Source organism: Tribolium castaneum, chromosome 8 (assembly GCF_031307605.1).
Source record: "Tribolium castaneum strain GA2 chromosome 8, icTriCast1.1, whole genome shotgun sequence".
Classification (NCBI taxonomy): domain Eukaryota; kingdom Metazoa; phylum Arthropoda; class Insecta; order Coleoptera; family Tenebrionidae; genus Tribolium; species Tribolium castaneum.
In genome coordinates, this window is record NC_087401.1 from 16,457,629 (window position 1) to 16,473,950 (window position 16,322).

At 33.0% G+C, this 16,322-nt stretch overlaps 1 protein-coding gene across 3 annotated transcripts in view; it reads left to right on the forward strand.

Annotated features, from left to right (window-relative positions):
- Mhcl (Myosin heavy chain-like) overlaps positions 1-16,322 on the forward strand; it is an 82,307-nt gene that overhangs the window by 15,454 nt on the left and 50,531 nt on the right. The window contains exons 1-3 of one of the 3 annotated variants that reach the window (XM_064358473.1): positions 10-27; positions 5,378-6,422; positions 13,626-13,763. In XM_064358473.1, coding sequence (XP_064214543.1) covers positions 5,394-6,422; positions 13,626-13,763 — 1,167 coding nt within the window. In that variant the 5' untranslated portion in view covers positions 10-27; positions 5,378-5,393. Of the gene's footprint in view, positions 1-9; positions 28-2,287; positions 2,564-5,377; positions 6,423-13,625; positions 13,764-16,322 lie in introns of those variants that run through there. The other 2 variants (XM_064358471.1, XM_064358472.1) reach the window with 2 other exon arrangements.

Consider the following 16,322-nt stretch of genomic DNA (forward strand, 5'->3'; position numbering starts at 1 on the left):
ATTGCGAACTGGTGTGATGGTGAGATGGTAAGTCTGTTTAAATAAATAGAGAATTTTTATGTGATTTTGACAATAAATGTGCTTACATTTTATTATACGAGGAAATATTGAAATGGCTAAAATTAGTGACATTAATGGCAATTATTGCATTTAATTTCGTTTATTACTAGACATTATACGATAAACAAATGCGAAACCATAAACTCTTAAAATCAAGTCGTGTTCAATGTGTTTTTGTTTTACGCAGGGGCGGACAATAATTTTATTTTGTTATTTTATTATGCAAGTTTTATATGAAGTTTTATTGTGGCACGAATGGTTTTGGAGCACGACGAAGGAGTGTTGTTAATCATAATGATTTTTACTATTAGATTTTGCTAAGTTTTTTGGATAATTGGATCTGACTCCAATACAATATTTTATTAAGTACGTAATAAGAATTTATTTATTAATTTATTAATAAATGTACATTTAGAAAACTTCTTAGGTTATATGATTTAAAAAACTTTTGTTCACTAGGCTTTTATATTATTTATTAAAAAAAAAATTAATTTTAGTTTTACGGTCTTTCCTTTTACAATAAATAAATTTTCGACAATTTTTGCTGTCTAAAAGTATAACAAATTATAATGAGGTACCTAGTATATCTTAAAAAATCTAATAAAATATCAATTATTAAGAACTCGCTTAGTAAAGTTTTATGAACATTTCTGTCTTTTCAACTTACATTTACATTACACAAGAGTGCAAAAAACGTCAATTACTTTGATTTTTGTCGGAATTTTTGTAAATTTTTGGTTCTCGGAACATTTATACAGAAATTACTCAGCAACTATAAGGCGCAACCAATTTTTTTCAAAAAAGAACATCGTTCTCAGACGAAGAAAAAAGTAGAGCACTGCGGTTTGTTCCATTGAATTCTACGGCTCATTTTACATATTATATCAATTTTTCACAAGAATTAAAAATTAAAATTTTTTGCCTAAATTTAGGGTAGCCATTTGTCATAGTGGAAAATTTTATTCAATAAAAAAATTCATAACTCGAAAACTAAAAGTCGTAGAGCAACGCGGTTTGTTCCATTGGATTCAGCGGCTTTTTTTCTGTATTATACCAACTTTTCACGAGATTTAAAATTTTCAATTTTTTTGCTCAAATTTCCTGAGTAAGAAATTTGTACCTACACTTACCTTCAAAGTGATGAAAAAAAAATTTTTTTTTAATTCACTCCAGCAAATTTTTATGGACTTCTTTATGTCTTAACAACCCACAAAAGTTGTTTTTAGTCCACAAAAAGTCCATATGTTCGATTTTTAGATGTTTGATTTTTTCAATTTTCGTCGCAGTTTTTGTCGATTTTGGGTACCCGGAACTTTTGTCGAGCAATAGCTCCGGAACTATCAGAGATAACCCCATGAAGTGTATTATCGTTGGAAAGCTCTTAAAATTATCTATCTTTTTCAAAAAAAAATATTGTTCTCCGACTGATAGTTTTCGAGCAAATTGGAGACAAATGCAAAAATTGTTAAAATTTTAAAAAATTCATAACTAAAAAACTATTGGGAATTTGGCAATTTTCTCGATGCCAATCGATTCCCGGGATCATTTTGCATAGGTAAGGATCAAAAGTGTTCCACTTTTTCGAATAGTTTAGCCATAAATGAGAAAATAAAAAAAATTAACCCCCCCCCTTAATTATTTATTATTATTTTTGCTGTTTTTTTTAGGTTTAAAGTCAAAATCTACTGAAACTATTTTCTTTTAATTTTGTTAATAGGTTAGATTACAGTGATGATTGATGACACCCGGCCCATCACTGCCGTACAACTCATAAAAATGTACTAAAAAGAGTTGCACAAAAGTTCTCTTTGTAAATCTATTTCCAATGTAGAAAAAAATTTCAGCTTGGAAAAATGGTGGATGCGCCGGGTCATTAATTAAAAATTAATAACTTGAAAACTAGAAGTCGTACAGCAAAGCGGTTTGTTTCAGTGTATTCTGCGGCTCATTTCACAAGGATTACATTGCTTTGCATACTAAAAAAATTAATTAAAGTGGGCCCGTCCGGTCCTGTGTTACGTAACCTGGCCACTCCGTCCCTGTACTCGTGTGTATATTGTGTTGCCTGACCACAACACTTATCCAACTTTACAGTCGCATTTTTTGCATTGTTATCAACAAAATGACTCATTTTATTTACAAGTCACTTTTTGTAATCAATCCCCGAGGTGATAACGCGTTATATACCCAATTTTTGCTGATAACGCCGGCGCCATCTCTCGGCATCTCTCCCCAACCTTTCCCCTAACGGTACATTCACACCGTGTTCTATCCGTCTCTGCGTTAATAACGGTCCGCTCGTGCGCGCGACAGAGAAACTAAACCTTCCAAGTTAAATGCCAGTGTAAATCAAGCAAGTAGTGAAAATAGTTGACGTTCAATGTTTGTTGTGTTCGTGTTACGTCCCCCGTTCTGTCAAAAAACTCGCAAAAGTGGCCAAGATAATGCGTGAGTGTGGTGTGTGCCCCACTTAGGTTATCTGTCAGCAAAAACATTGCAAAAGGTGCGTATTACACCCAAAAAATCGATCCGGGACAACCCCCGGTCACGCTGATCCACTGACAAGACGTGACGTTTCGTCCAAGAATCGCAAGAATTTTTATTACGGTGCATATTTGACCTTGACTCCAGCTGATTTCTGGTTTCTTCCTTGTGTAAACGAGTCGTTTTGTTGGATTTTTTCCCTGCACGGAAATAAGAGAGAAAGTGAAGTGATCCAGAGCGCCGCGGAAAACAATTGAATTTTTTGACAGAACGAGGGAAAATTCGTCTGAGCTATTGTTTTTGGCTTGTTGGCAATTGATTGGGTTAGGGTAGGTTCACACCCGACACCCCCCTTAAGGCGGGGGCTCGCGTGCCGCTCGTGACTGTCAAACTGTCATTTTGCGAAAGTTCACACTTGGATCGTGATGGCTGGGATTAGAAACAATTGACAAAATGCCAGGGTTTCTACTGTCAAATTTGACATTACCGATGGAATTTTATCGGTTTTAATGCTAAGTTGATAAACAAACTTGTAAATATTGACTTGTTTTGACGCCAAAATCCCGGAATTTGTCATTAATTTTCGTGTAAAAAAGCCAACTGTTAAACCGGCTTTTGATGTCGTTTGAAACATTTCTTATTGGGTCAATGTTTTTTTATCATCTGCAATTATATCGTACTTTGAACTCGTATGCTTAATTACGTTTTTGCAATTACGGTTTTTTAATTAATGTTTGTAACAATTGAACATTTATTTCAAGGTTAAGAAGTGACAAGTGACATTTGTAGTAGGTTTGTGTTGTTTTGATCGTCCAATTTGGGTCACTGGGAAATTGCCATGAACTATTGTTTTTTTATTTTTTTATTAATTTAAAATATGCATCTAAATAATTGTAAGGAATAGAAGAAACAAAAAACAATGAAAAACCTTATGTGTGAGGAAAAAAGTTAATGAGTTGAAGATTTGATTGAGATGACAGTTTGCAGGATTTGTATTTCATAGCCAATTCGATGCACAATTTTTTTTAACATTCTGTAGAAAAAAATTAGGACCGCATTCCAGAACATTTAATTCGAGTTATTATTTTGATTTTTTATGAAAAATTATAAATGAAATAGTTTCTGAATAAAACTATTACCTCACTGCTCGATTATTATTTTTTTTGTAAATGAATTTTTTCGGATATTTTTTTTATGATAATACAACGATTAAATCTAAAGGCAAAAAAACACAAATAGGTCATTTACCATTTGCTAAAAATAATTTTTGTGTATTTTTTTCTAATAAAAAAAATAAAGACGTTTTTTTTTAATTTCTCCACTTTTGTTTTATTTTTCCTGATTTCCTCAACGTTATCCCATAATATTTTAAATTGATTTGCGGATTTTCTCTGATTTTTGTGTTATTCGAACATTTTTTTTAACCACAAAAAATATTTAGATAAGCAATTTTTATTTAAAATAACTTCTTGTCAGTTAATACAATCTTGCTGTTTTATAAAAACAGGAAAACAATTTATTTACATTACATATACTCATACAAGAAACCATGTTTACAAATAGTAAATAAATAATATCGCAGTCAATTTAATTATTCTGGTTCGACTTGTAGCCAATTTAAAAGCGATTCTAACACGATGATAATTTTTTATATCAACTTGGAATTAATTGACTCAGAACTTCGTCCTTTCCGAACAATTTCCACTCGAACGATAAAATTTACTTAAGTACAATGTGTTTTTAAATGATTGTCATCTAGTTAACTTTGAAATTGGTTTACATGTAAAAAAAAATGTGCTCAATTAATTCTCTGTCAATAAATGTCAAAACTGTCAGTTGTGAAATTCAATTAATTTTTATTAAAAATTTCGTTAAAATGTAACGAAATTGTTACACTGTGCAAGAAAACACTTTTATTTTCAAATAAAAAATGGTAATATTTGTTGTCTAAATGCCTGTCATTAGTTCTATAGAGCGGCATTTTTTGATTTGACATAAAAAAAATCACAGACGACTAGATGAAAATCATTCTAACACACATTGTACAATGTATATATTTAAAATGGCAATGTAATTTCGGGATTTCTTCTTACATTTTTGCATAAATCCAATGTTTGATGAATTTATTTTCACTTTTATCTGTAGTAGTTTTTGTTAGCAAAGCCTTTTATCTTTATCTCTGTGCACATTCACACCTCATTTACTGATAACGTTCGTTGCAAATATTTAACATTTCTCACAAACTTATTATTTTTCTACTTCCATAAATAACTAATGCAGAGCATCAGATTTTTAAAGTTGTGTGCTTCTAATTTGGATTTTTCAACAAACGAGAAAATATTTTTATCCGCAAACGTCACAAAAAAGTGACATTGTTTTACTTTGCAGCCATAGAGTAAAAATTTTTTTTTTGGCAGACTTACAATATTTATTTATTTTGAAATTCTTTTGTATTACACTGTTTGATAGTCAAAAATAAATCAGGCGACCCTGAATATTTATTTTTAATAGCTCACTCGATTTAAATAACACACATACAGCATCAAATTTATTATAATTGTCATTAGGCTAAATATGAGATAACACGACATTGTTAAAACAATGGTGTTATTCTTCCTGATTTATGTTATTTTAATGAATTTGTAGTCGAGATAAGAATTTTTATGGCTTCACGAATCATTACATTCCGATTATATCACTGTATTTTTGCCGTTAATCATTGTTTTAAAGGAAGTGACAAATCCCACGAAGGCCGTGTTAAAATTTTTCACTTTCGACTTTCACTCGGAAAACCGACATCCGCTCCAATATCACATTTTCTGTTTGCTTCCAGATAAGCAACGGCCACAATGTTCAACTTTATCAAGAAGGCGGGGACCGGCGTGACCTCAGATAAGGACGAGAAAGAGAAGCGGAAACGCGACAAAAAGGACCGGAAGGACAAACAAAAAAGGGAACGTGCTAGCATGTCCGCCGAAGAACTGTTACGATTGGACGAAGTACGACGATCGTTGAAAATTCGCGGACGTCGTAAAGAAAAGGAAAAACTTCCTTCGGGAATCACAGCCGATTACACGGCCGATTTTTTGGCGAGTTTAGATCGCCAGGAGTCGACTGTCCCTCACATGAACCACCTCCAGGAGGGGCACACACAGTCCGATAGCAGCGAAACGAGCTTAAACTCCCTAAACAACCCCCAAACCAATAAAGTGTTACCACCCCTACCTCCAAAACCCCCAAAAAGGGGTATTTTAAAGACCCCCCGCGTCAGCGTCACCCAAGACAACGGATACGACAATCTAGTCCGTAACACAATCCAAAACGAACTCATCACATATCAAAACATCCCCAACGGCGGAATCAACGGCAAAAACCTCGGCTCGGAACTTTTAGTCATAACGTCAACATCGCCAAGTGCTGACAGTCTAACAGACACGACAAATTCCTCCTTCGCCACGCCACCATTCTCCCTAAGTCCAGTCGGGGAATCACAGGGTTTTCATCGCTGGTCACGTACGTCGAATTTCGACGATGTTGAGTTACCGTTACCGGAAATCGCGCCGTTAACGTTACCGAAACCGCGAACGTTAACGATACAAAGACAGAAACCGCCCCGGAATGATTTCGGGTTTTCGTTGCGGCGTGCAATGGTTTTGGAACGGGTTGTTGTGAACGGGAACGGTGCCGCCGGTGACGGAACGTTAACGATGAAAGCGGTCATTTTTGCGGAACCGGGTGCTATGGTGCAGCATAATAACGAGACGGGGTTGTTACCGGGCGATAAGTTGTTGGAAGTGAACGGGTTTCCAGTGGAGGATAAGACGAGGGAGGAGATTATTGATAAGATTAAGGCGTCGGGGGAGTGTGTCACGTTGAAGGTGAGATAATTTTTTGTAAAATTGCGCTAAAACCTTATACTGTTCTGTATACTTTTTTTACTCAGATGAAGACATTTTAAATATCTTTTAAAGCTCTCAGCTTCTCTTCGAACGGCAAGAAAAATTATTCCTACCGCATGTATGATGTAAAGTAATATTCGGACTAGATATGGTTTTTCCCCTCTTAACAATTTTTTTTATTTTATTTTTGATAATTATTTAAACTTGATTGCAATCTCGGTGTGTTTTCTCTTTTCGATGTAATTACGAGTGATTGCTTCAAATTAAATTAACATCAATCGAGAATCACTTAACTTGATTTAATAATCGAGAATTAGATTTAACTTTGTGTTGAAATTGCTGGGTTTGGTCTACGGAGGACTATAAGTTAGGAGACGAACTGATGGATTGTCTGTACCCAAAAAAATAGTACGACAGAGTAAGAATGAGGGTGCTCGAGTCTCGTCGCCAAATGGTTTTAAATTAATTTAAATGCAATCAGTTCACTAATTATTTGCACTCTTAACAGACTGAGAAAAACTGACGACTAAAATTTTAAAAAAACATGAGAGAAAAAAATTTTAAATTTAAAATTTGCGCTCCGTTTCGTATTTTTCAAGACGCTGCGAATACGGTTAAAAATATAAGAAAAATGTTGGGAAGAAATTTGTAGAGAATTAAATTTTCTTTAAAAAAGTCTGCGAGACCATATCTCTATTGTCAACGGTTTAGGCCCTAAAGGCGTTGAAGCCACGAATTTGTATCATTTTACCGGTGGTTGAGTGACGGAAACTTAATTTATACCTAAACTGTTGAAGATAAAGATATGGTGTCGCGGACTTTTTTATAGGAAATTTAATTCTCTACAACTTTGTTCCTTACAATTTTTTTGTATCTTCAACCGTATTCCCAGCGTTTTGATAAATATGCGACGGAGCTCAAAAAATTATTCAATTTGCGTTCCACCTTATATTTTTGCGAACGCTGCTAATACGGTTGAAGGTACAAAAAAATTGTAAGGAACAAAGTTGTAGAGAATTAAATTTTCTACAAAAAAGTCCGCGACACCATATTTCTATCTTCAACGGTTTTTGTATAAATTAACTTGCAATACTTGACCACCGGCAAAATGAAGCAAATTCGGCGCTTGAGCGTCTTTGAATGGCTTTGGGGCCTAAATGGTTGAAGATAAAAATATGGTCTCGCGGACTTTTTTGTAGGAAATTCAATTCTCTACAACTTTCTTCTTAACATTTCTTAACACTTGACCACCGGCAAAATATTATATAGTTTGTAATGTTGATTTATTTAAAAAGTTTGTGTTAAAATATCTGCAAAAGACGGTCAGTACCTGGGGCCCTGGTGGCCTAGTGGTATGAGCGCCACTTACGAACGGGGAGGTCGCGAGTTCGAACCCGGATCAGGGTAACAATTTTTCTATGAAAAAAAGTATAGAAACGGTAAGGAAACAACACATAAACAAAAATAAGAGAATGAGAGAACACATAGACGTATAAACGTAAAGCAGAGTACAAAACTGACAGAAATAAGAAAATAATGCCGCAAAAGGTAAAAGTACGTAAAGGCGCCAAATTGTAATCGTAAGAGCACATTGTAATAAAAGTAGAAAATATCTCTTGTTTTGAGAGAAAAGGAGATGAACGTAAAGGTGAAACATAACTTCAAACTTTAGCGTTGAATCCTTAGATGACTTACTTCTTAAATTATAAAAAAAATTAAACGAAAATACTTAATTTATGTCTAAAAATTTTTAGTTAACTGAGTTTGTTTAGTAAAGTCCCGAAAAACATTGTTAATAAAAATCGTGGCCACTGCGAATTCGGTAGGATTTGCACACGTACACTATTTTTGACTCGAAAATACACGATTTTGGTGATTTTTGGAGAAATTATATCCATTTTCGGTCAAAAACGTGCTGAAAGTCTCAAAAAAGGTAAAAACTATTTTAAAATTGTAGAATCAACTTATGCGCCCGGTATCTTTTGATGAAATCTGGTGAAAAATTAGAGAATTAAATTGAAAAAAGTGGATGAAAATTTTTTCTCGTGCTAATTCGCCGACTTTTGAACTGAAAGTATTTGCGTTTAAGTGAATTATTGCAATTATATAGTTTGTAATGTTGATTTATTTAAAAAGTTTGTGTTAAAATATCTGCAAAAGACGGTCAGTACTTGGGGCCCTGGTGGCCCAGTGGTATGAGCGCCACTTACGAACGGGGAGGTCGCGGGTTCGAACCCGGATCATGTGTAAAAATTTTTCTATGAAAAAAAGTGTTGAAAAGGTAAGTGAAACAACACGTAAGCAAAAATAAGAGATTGAGAGAACACATAGACGTATAAACGTAAAGCCGAGCATAAAACTGACAGAAATAAGAAAATAATGCGGCAAAAGGTAAAGTACGTAAAGGCGCCAAATTGTAAACGTAAGAGCACATTGTAATAAAGGAAGAAAATACCTTTTGTCTTAAGAGAAAAAGTGGTGAACGTAAAGGTGAAACATAACTTTAAACTTTAGCGTTGAATCCTTAGATGATTTTCTTTTTAATTATAAAAAAAATAAACGAAAATATTTAATTTATGTCTAAATTTTTTTAGTTAACTGAGTTTATTTAATTAAGTCTCGAGAAACATTGTTAATACAACCACTTTTTCTGAAAATTTGACAGTAATGGAACAACTGCGATCTCTGGCGACTTTGATGGAACTATCGCGGACCGGATCGTATCCTAACCTTTAGATCTCCGTAGTTTGGTCGCTTAACTTTTGATATTTTGCCAAAACTACATGAATCATTTTGTGATTATTTAACAACTCCTGCTGTGTCCCATATGAACAAACAAGCGTGATGTCACTTTTGGCTCAAACCGGTCGTTTATCCTCTTTAAGACATTCATAATTTATCAATGATACGAAATAATGTGTTATGCAAAATTTTGTATATTTGGGTTTGAAATAAATAAATGCAGACAAGTCATCGAACTTTCGTTTTTTTGGCACACCTTTGCATCATTGAATAATCGAAAAGTGATTGAATCGTTGGTAAAAGTCCACCTTTCGGTGAAAGAAACAGCAAAAAAGTCGTCTAGAACCGAACAGAATTCCTAATGAAGGAAATAGTTTAGAATCGAAAGTTTTTACATAACTTAATTATTATACAAAATCGGTTAGTTGTAGCAAAGTTTCACTCCCTCAAAATCGTGAACTTGAAAACGGTCGACGTCCCCGAAAATAGACGTTTAATGAGCCATTTAATGAAGCAAAAGAACAGATGCTAGGTTGTTTCCTCTTTTTTTACGAATTAATTCGTTCATCATTCATTACCGGCGTAAACATGTGACTCATCATCCAGACAACGAAACGAAAGGAGGATGATACAAATTAATAATTGTAATAAAAGTGTGACCCAACAATATAAAGGTGTGTCCTCTGTTATAATAATGAGGTGACAACAGATTTGCATACTTTCATGAATCGGAAAGTTTATCGAACGTGAATTTTTTGGCGTATGTGCGTGTACGAGGCGACGTGATGTGGTTGCGAATTATGGAATTTTTTTTTCTCGTAAAGAGCGAAAAAAACCAAACTTAAGTTTAATTTTCTCCTGATGTCTAGTCTAGGGGATTGACTTGGGAAGAAAGCCACTTTTCATCTTTTGAAGCTTTGTGCCTTTTGTACAAATTTTTGAATAGGAATAATTGTTGGTTTAAAATTAGAAATCCTCTTACAATACCTTACAACCAGTTCACTAATTATTTGCACTCTTAACAGACTGAGAACAACTGACGACTAAAATTTTCAAAGAAACGAGAAAAAAAATTAAAATTTAAAATTTGCGCTCCGTTTCGTATTTTTCAAGACGCTGCGAATACGGTTAAAGATACAAGAAAAATGTTGGGAGGAAATTTGTAGAGAATTAAATTTTCTTTAAAAAAGTCCGCGAGACCATATCTCTATTGTCAACGGTTTAGGCCCTAAAGGCGTTGAAGCCACGAATTTGTATCATTTTACCGGTGGTTGAGTGACGTAAACTTAATTTATACCTAAACTGTTTTAGATAAAGATATGGTGTCGCGGACTTTTTTATAGGAAATTTAATTCTCTACAACTTTGTTCCTTACACTTTTTTCGTATCTTCAACCGTATTCTCAGCGTTTTGGTAAATATGCGACAGTGCGCCAAATATTATTCAATTTGCGTTCCATCTTATATTTTTGCGAACGCTGGGAATACGGTTGAAGATACAAAAAAAGTGTAAGGAATAAAGTTGTAGAGAATTAAATTTTCTACAAAAAAGTCCGCGACGCCATATTTCTATCTTCAACGGTTTAGGTATAAATTAACTTGGAATGACCACCGGCAAAATGAAGCAAATACGTCGCTTGCGCGTTTTTGAACGACTTTGGGGCCTTAATGATTGAAGATAGAAAAACGGCCTCGCGGACTTTTTTGTAGAAAATTTAATTCTCTACAACTTTCTTCCTAACATTTTTCTTGTATCTGTATTGTAGAATTTGTTATAATTCAATTATATGGAAATTTTTTTTCTCGTAAAGAGCGAAAAAAAACAAACATAAGTTAAATTTTCTCCTGATGTCTAGTCTAGGGGATTGACTTGGGAAGAAAGCCACTTTTCATCTTTTGAAGCTTTGTGCCTTTTGTACAAATTTTCGAATAGGAATAATTGTTGGTTTAAAATTAGAAATCCTCTTACAATACCTTCATCCCCGGCGTCGGCGTGTCTTTTACACGGTCCAGTTATTATCGGACATTAATCCACAACAAAACAACACAATACATGTTGTATACTTCGCGCTCCACTTGTCTAAGATAATGGCAAAAAGTAGCCGTTTTCGCACTTGCGTCAAACCGCACCAGATAAGGATGTGCGTTGTACTATTTTCGTATTTTTTTTTCTCTCCTCTCTCTAACTGTGTACACAGATGTAATTTCACCTGTGGTGATGCAGAAGAAGGCACCACATCCGGTGGTGCTTTCTTGTATAAATATTTATGTCATGTAAAACAATCGACTTTTCGTATAAAATGAATGAATGGCTCGAAAATTCAAAGCAAGCAGGAGATCAAAGAGGCGTTCCGGTTATGCATCGGACTAAAGTTCAGTGGCTCGTGTTGTAGTAGAAAACTGTTAATTGTGCTTAATTTGTGATAATAAATTGTCTTAATTAGTGGCGGAATTTTTTGAATAGCAAACGCTCGGTATAATTGGGACGGAAAAACACTGCCCAACACCAAAATTGTTCTTTAGTTGAATAAATTCGCATATTTAAAAAAAATGCACATTTGTCTATCACGTCTAGTTTTTTTAATATACAGGGTGGACTAGGCCAATCCTCCGTCTTCCGTAACTCAGTTATTATTCAAGTTGGAGTTTTGATATTTTGTAGATGTTATTTATACTGTAGGACACATTTTAAGAAAATATTTTTGATTATACAGAGTGTCCCAATAAAAGTATGACGTCACAATACTATTTTTTTAAAAGCCTTGTTTTTATTTTTTTGTGCTCATTAGGATTCCTTTTTAGCTTCTTTCATATCCGTAAAGTTTTTTTCAAATCGGTTTAGCGATTACTGTTAAAAAAAATAAAATAAAAAAAATTGGTTTTTACGTAAGTTTTTAAAATTAATAAAAAATAGAAATGGTGCTTTCTTGATGGCATTATTGGCATGTACGTTTTAAACAGACTTATTAATTAAGTTTGACTGTTCTGAATTACTACTGGGTGTTTGCAATTTATTTTCACACTTCTTAAACTTTGGAGTCTTATATTTTGCTTATTTCAAATGTCAACCCCTCTTTATTTTTACGTCATTCGATGCAGAATTAAAAAAGGAACATTTTTTCTTAATACAACCATAACGTAAATCTTAACATATTCGGAGTTATTTGTCAAAAACCTTAACCATGTTTAACTATTGTCATCGACATAGTAGTTTTTAGCAAATAACTCCGAATGTGTTAAGATTTATATTAGAGTTGTAGTAAGAAAAAACGTTCAATTTCTAATTTCCCATCGAATGGTGTAAAAATAAACACGGGTTGCCATTTGAAATAAGCAAAATAAAAGGCTCTAAAGTTTAAAAAAAATTGAAGTAAATTGTAAACACCCTGTAGTAGTTCAGTTCGATCAAACTTAATTAATAAGTCGGTTAGACCTTGCTCAACACGTTCCTAGTAATAATGTCATCAACAAAACGTTGCTTCTATTTTTTATTAATTTTTAAAACTAAGAGTGTAAAACCGATTTTTTTGGGTTTTTATTTTTTTTAAGTAATCCCTGAACCGATTTAAAATAAAAACTTTTGGGTCATGTAAGAAGCTAGAAAGTTTTCGTAATGAGCACAAAAAATAGTGGCATATGCAATTAAAAAAATATTATTTTGACGTCATGCTTTTTTGGGACACTCTGTATAATCAAAAATATTTTTCGGAAATACATCATAGAGGATAAATAACGTTTACAAATTTTCAAAAATCCACCTTTACTAATGACTGAGCTACTGAAGGCGGGAGCCGAGATGGCCACCCTGTATATTCATCAAAAGTTTTGAAAATTTGTTTCTGGTGTCTAGTTTGGCATTCATTTTTAAACTATTTGTTAAACATTTTATTTGCTTTAAAATATTGTCAAGTGAATGTAGATTAAGCCCAAACAACTTTTTTATGTTTGTACTAAGATTATTCTAGAAAAAAACTGAGAAGCTTAAGCGATGAACATGGTCAATTTTCCATCAAGATTTAAAGTCTTTTGAAGAGAGGTATTAAGGTTTTTGGGATAAACATATTAGTTGTTTACTACAGGGTGAGTCAATAGTGGGTTATTTCCGAATTTCTATAAATATGCAACCAATAATACTGATTACATGATGGCTTATTATTATTTAAAAGATAAAAACCGGTGTTGATTCAAATATGTTTTTAATAATCAAACGAAGTATACAAGTGCATTTTTTTTGCAAAATTTGTCAAATACTGATACGTTATAATTTATAATGAATATTTATATTTTTTTTTTATTTATATTTTTTTTTTCGACTTCGGTATCAGTTTGATACAAATTGATTTTATCCATTGTAAGCTAGTGTTATTAATTATTATTATCACTTTTTTTAGTTTTAGAGTTTGAAATTTATGAAAAAAAAATGGAATAATTTTGATTGCAGGTCCAGCCTGTGGCGGAACTGAGCGAGTTGAGCAGACGATCGGCCCATGACGGCGGCGAGGTCGTTCTGGATGATTCAAATATCCGTGGTGGTACATTACGACGTTCCGGAAGTCGAAGATTCAACAAATCGACTACGGTAAGTTGTAAAAAAAACACGTTATAATACACCAGACGACACCGAAATCGATCGCATTCTTCGAGTGCAACGATCCTCAACCCAATGAGTCAGTTTATTGACACGTCGCGGACGATAATTACGATAATTAAGAGAAAAATGCACCATTTGGGGCATACACGGTGTACCACATTTTTCCACCAATTTTTTATCATTTGTTAAATTTAACACGTTTATTGCATTAATTCGTCACGATAATGTAACGCGCGAAAAATTTTTGCATGGCCGTCGTGACCAGGAAAATAAAAGTTGAAAAATTTCAAACGAGAGAAGGAAGCTTTTTACCTAGTAACCTTTAGTACAGTTCACGTAACTCGTTTAATATTAATAAGATGAAATAATAGTACAACCGGTTTTGTATTGTGGTATGTTTAAAGGTGTGAGTGGTTATGGCGCTACCGTTAGTAAATGTATCGTAGATTAAAACACGCATCGTTTTTTTTGGTTTCCGTCTATGCATAATGAGGTTTTAGATAGTAGAAAGGGGGCGTTTCTAAATTTAGATTTGAATAAATCAAGCAGAGACATCTATGTGTTGACAATCCAAACCGTCGATAGTGTAGGCACTCAGTTATACGTGCGGGTGTATAAAGAGTTGCATACGTAGTTAAATCTAAAAATTGCAATAGTACTATTACAGCAAGTGGGAAGTGATTTATTTGCTCGTTTCATTATGGAATGGGAGCGGCGCCCTTCATTATTATTTTTCCCGAGAGTTATTTGGGTTAGTTTAAGTGAGAGTAAAAAAAATTAAAAAAATTGCAAATTTCTAATAAAACAACGTCCTTGTCGTCGACCCACGCACAAGTCAGTCGTGACTATCCTCCAGGAATCACAATAACGTCACACGTTACCCAACTTGCATTCGTGCATTAGCAATTAAACTTTTAGACAGACACCTGCGAATTATTTAATTCTCCGCCGCCGGATATGCCGACAATAACCGTCAATTAATGACGATTAGCTGAGTTTGAATTAAAAGTAGTAGGCAAAACGGTGCCTGGGGGGGTTTTGTTGCCTTAGGTTTGGTGCAGGTGTTTGCAGGGAAATGAGAAAATTTCCTTTTTTTTGTGTTTGCATACTGGGTGCGAACGAATAAATAGGAAATTCATATTTAACTTTCAACTAAGTTTAATTGCAATTTTTTGCTAAATTAATTTTTGATAAATTATCTTTGAATCTTTGAGTGTTCTTTGAATATGGAATTAAAAAAAATAAAATAAAATTCCGAGTTAAAAACTGGATTTTTATGTACAGTCGAACAAAGTGAAAATGACGCCTCAATAAACCAGCTCCTGGTTGTGGATGTCGACCCTTCTATCTATTGCAAACTTGACGTAGTTTCAATATAAATTTTTTTAGGAGTCGGTTTACAAAAAGCAAAATGAAAATTCAATTCACAATTAAACTACCACTACTTCTAGTGAAGTTTCCACTTATTTTGACAAACAAACGTTAAGTTAATTAAATGAAAATGTTGAGTTTTTTTAATGAAAAATTTAACGAACCAATAAAAAACAAATCATTATTAATAAAAATTAAAAAAAAATAATAAAAAAAAACAAAAAAAATTAAAAATAAAAAACAAAAAAAAATAATAAATACAAAAAAAAATAAAAAAATTAAAAAAAAACAAAAAAAATTAAAAAAATAAAAAATAAAAAATAAATGACATTTTTTAGTTTTGCTTCAAAATGTATTTTTTGCTAATTGTAATACTTTTAAATTAATTGAAAATGTTTAGGACCGATTTACAGAAGTGTCATTAATTTAATTCGTAATTAAATGCGTGATTGACTGACCACGTGACCAAATTAAAGCAATTTGGTTGGTCCATTCATTCGCGTTGTTAACTTTTAACAACGAATTACATTTTAACAGAGCTTTGTATAAACCGGCCTTTAGAAACGGTTTATAGAAGCGTCATTAATTTAATCTGCAATTAAATGCGTGATTGACTGGTCACGTGACCAAATTAAAGCAATTTGGTTGGTCCATTCATTCTTGTTGTTAACTTTTTACAACGAATTAAATTTTAACAGAGCTTTATATAAACCGGCCCTTAGAATCGGTTTATAGAAGCGTCATTAATTTATTGTGCAATTAAATGCGTGATTAACTGGTCACGTGATCAAATTCAAACAATATGATTGGTTCATTCGCGTTTTAACAATGGATTAAATTTTAACAGAGCTTTCTATAAGCCGGCCCTTAGTTTTTTGAATAGTAAACATTTTAACAAAAAATATTTTATGAAGACAATATTATGCATTAATAAGATAAAATTGACAAAAGACAAATTACTGTTAATGTATTTTTTTTCATAAAAATTAAATTAAGTGATATAATTTTTGTACGAAATAGGCTTTCTTTATTTTGATTTTGATTGTATGTAAAACAGTAATATTTTAAATGATTTATAAAAATTAATGACTTACCTATTTTTATTTTCAGAAGTTTTTAAAATGTACTTGTTACGTAGTAACAACTCAGATTTTATATTTTTTAGTTGTCAACCTA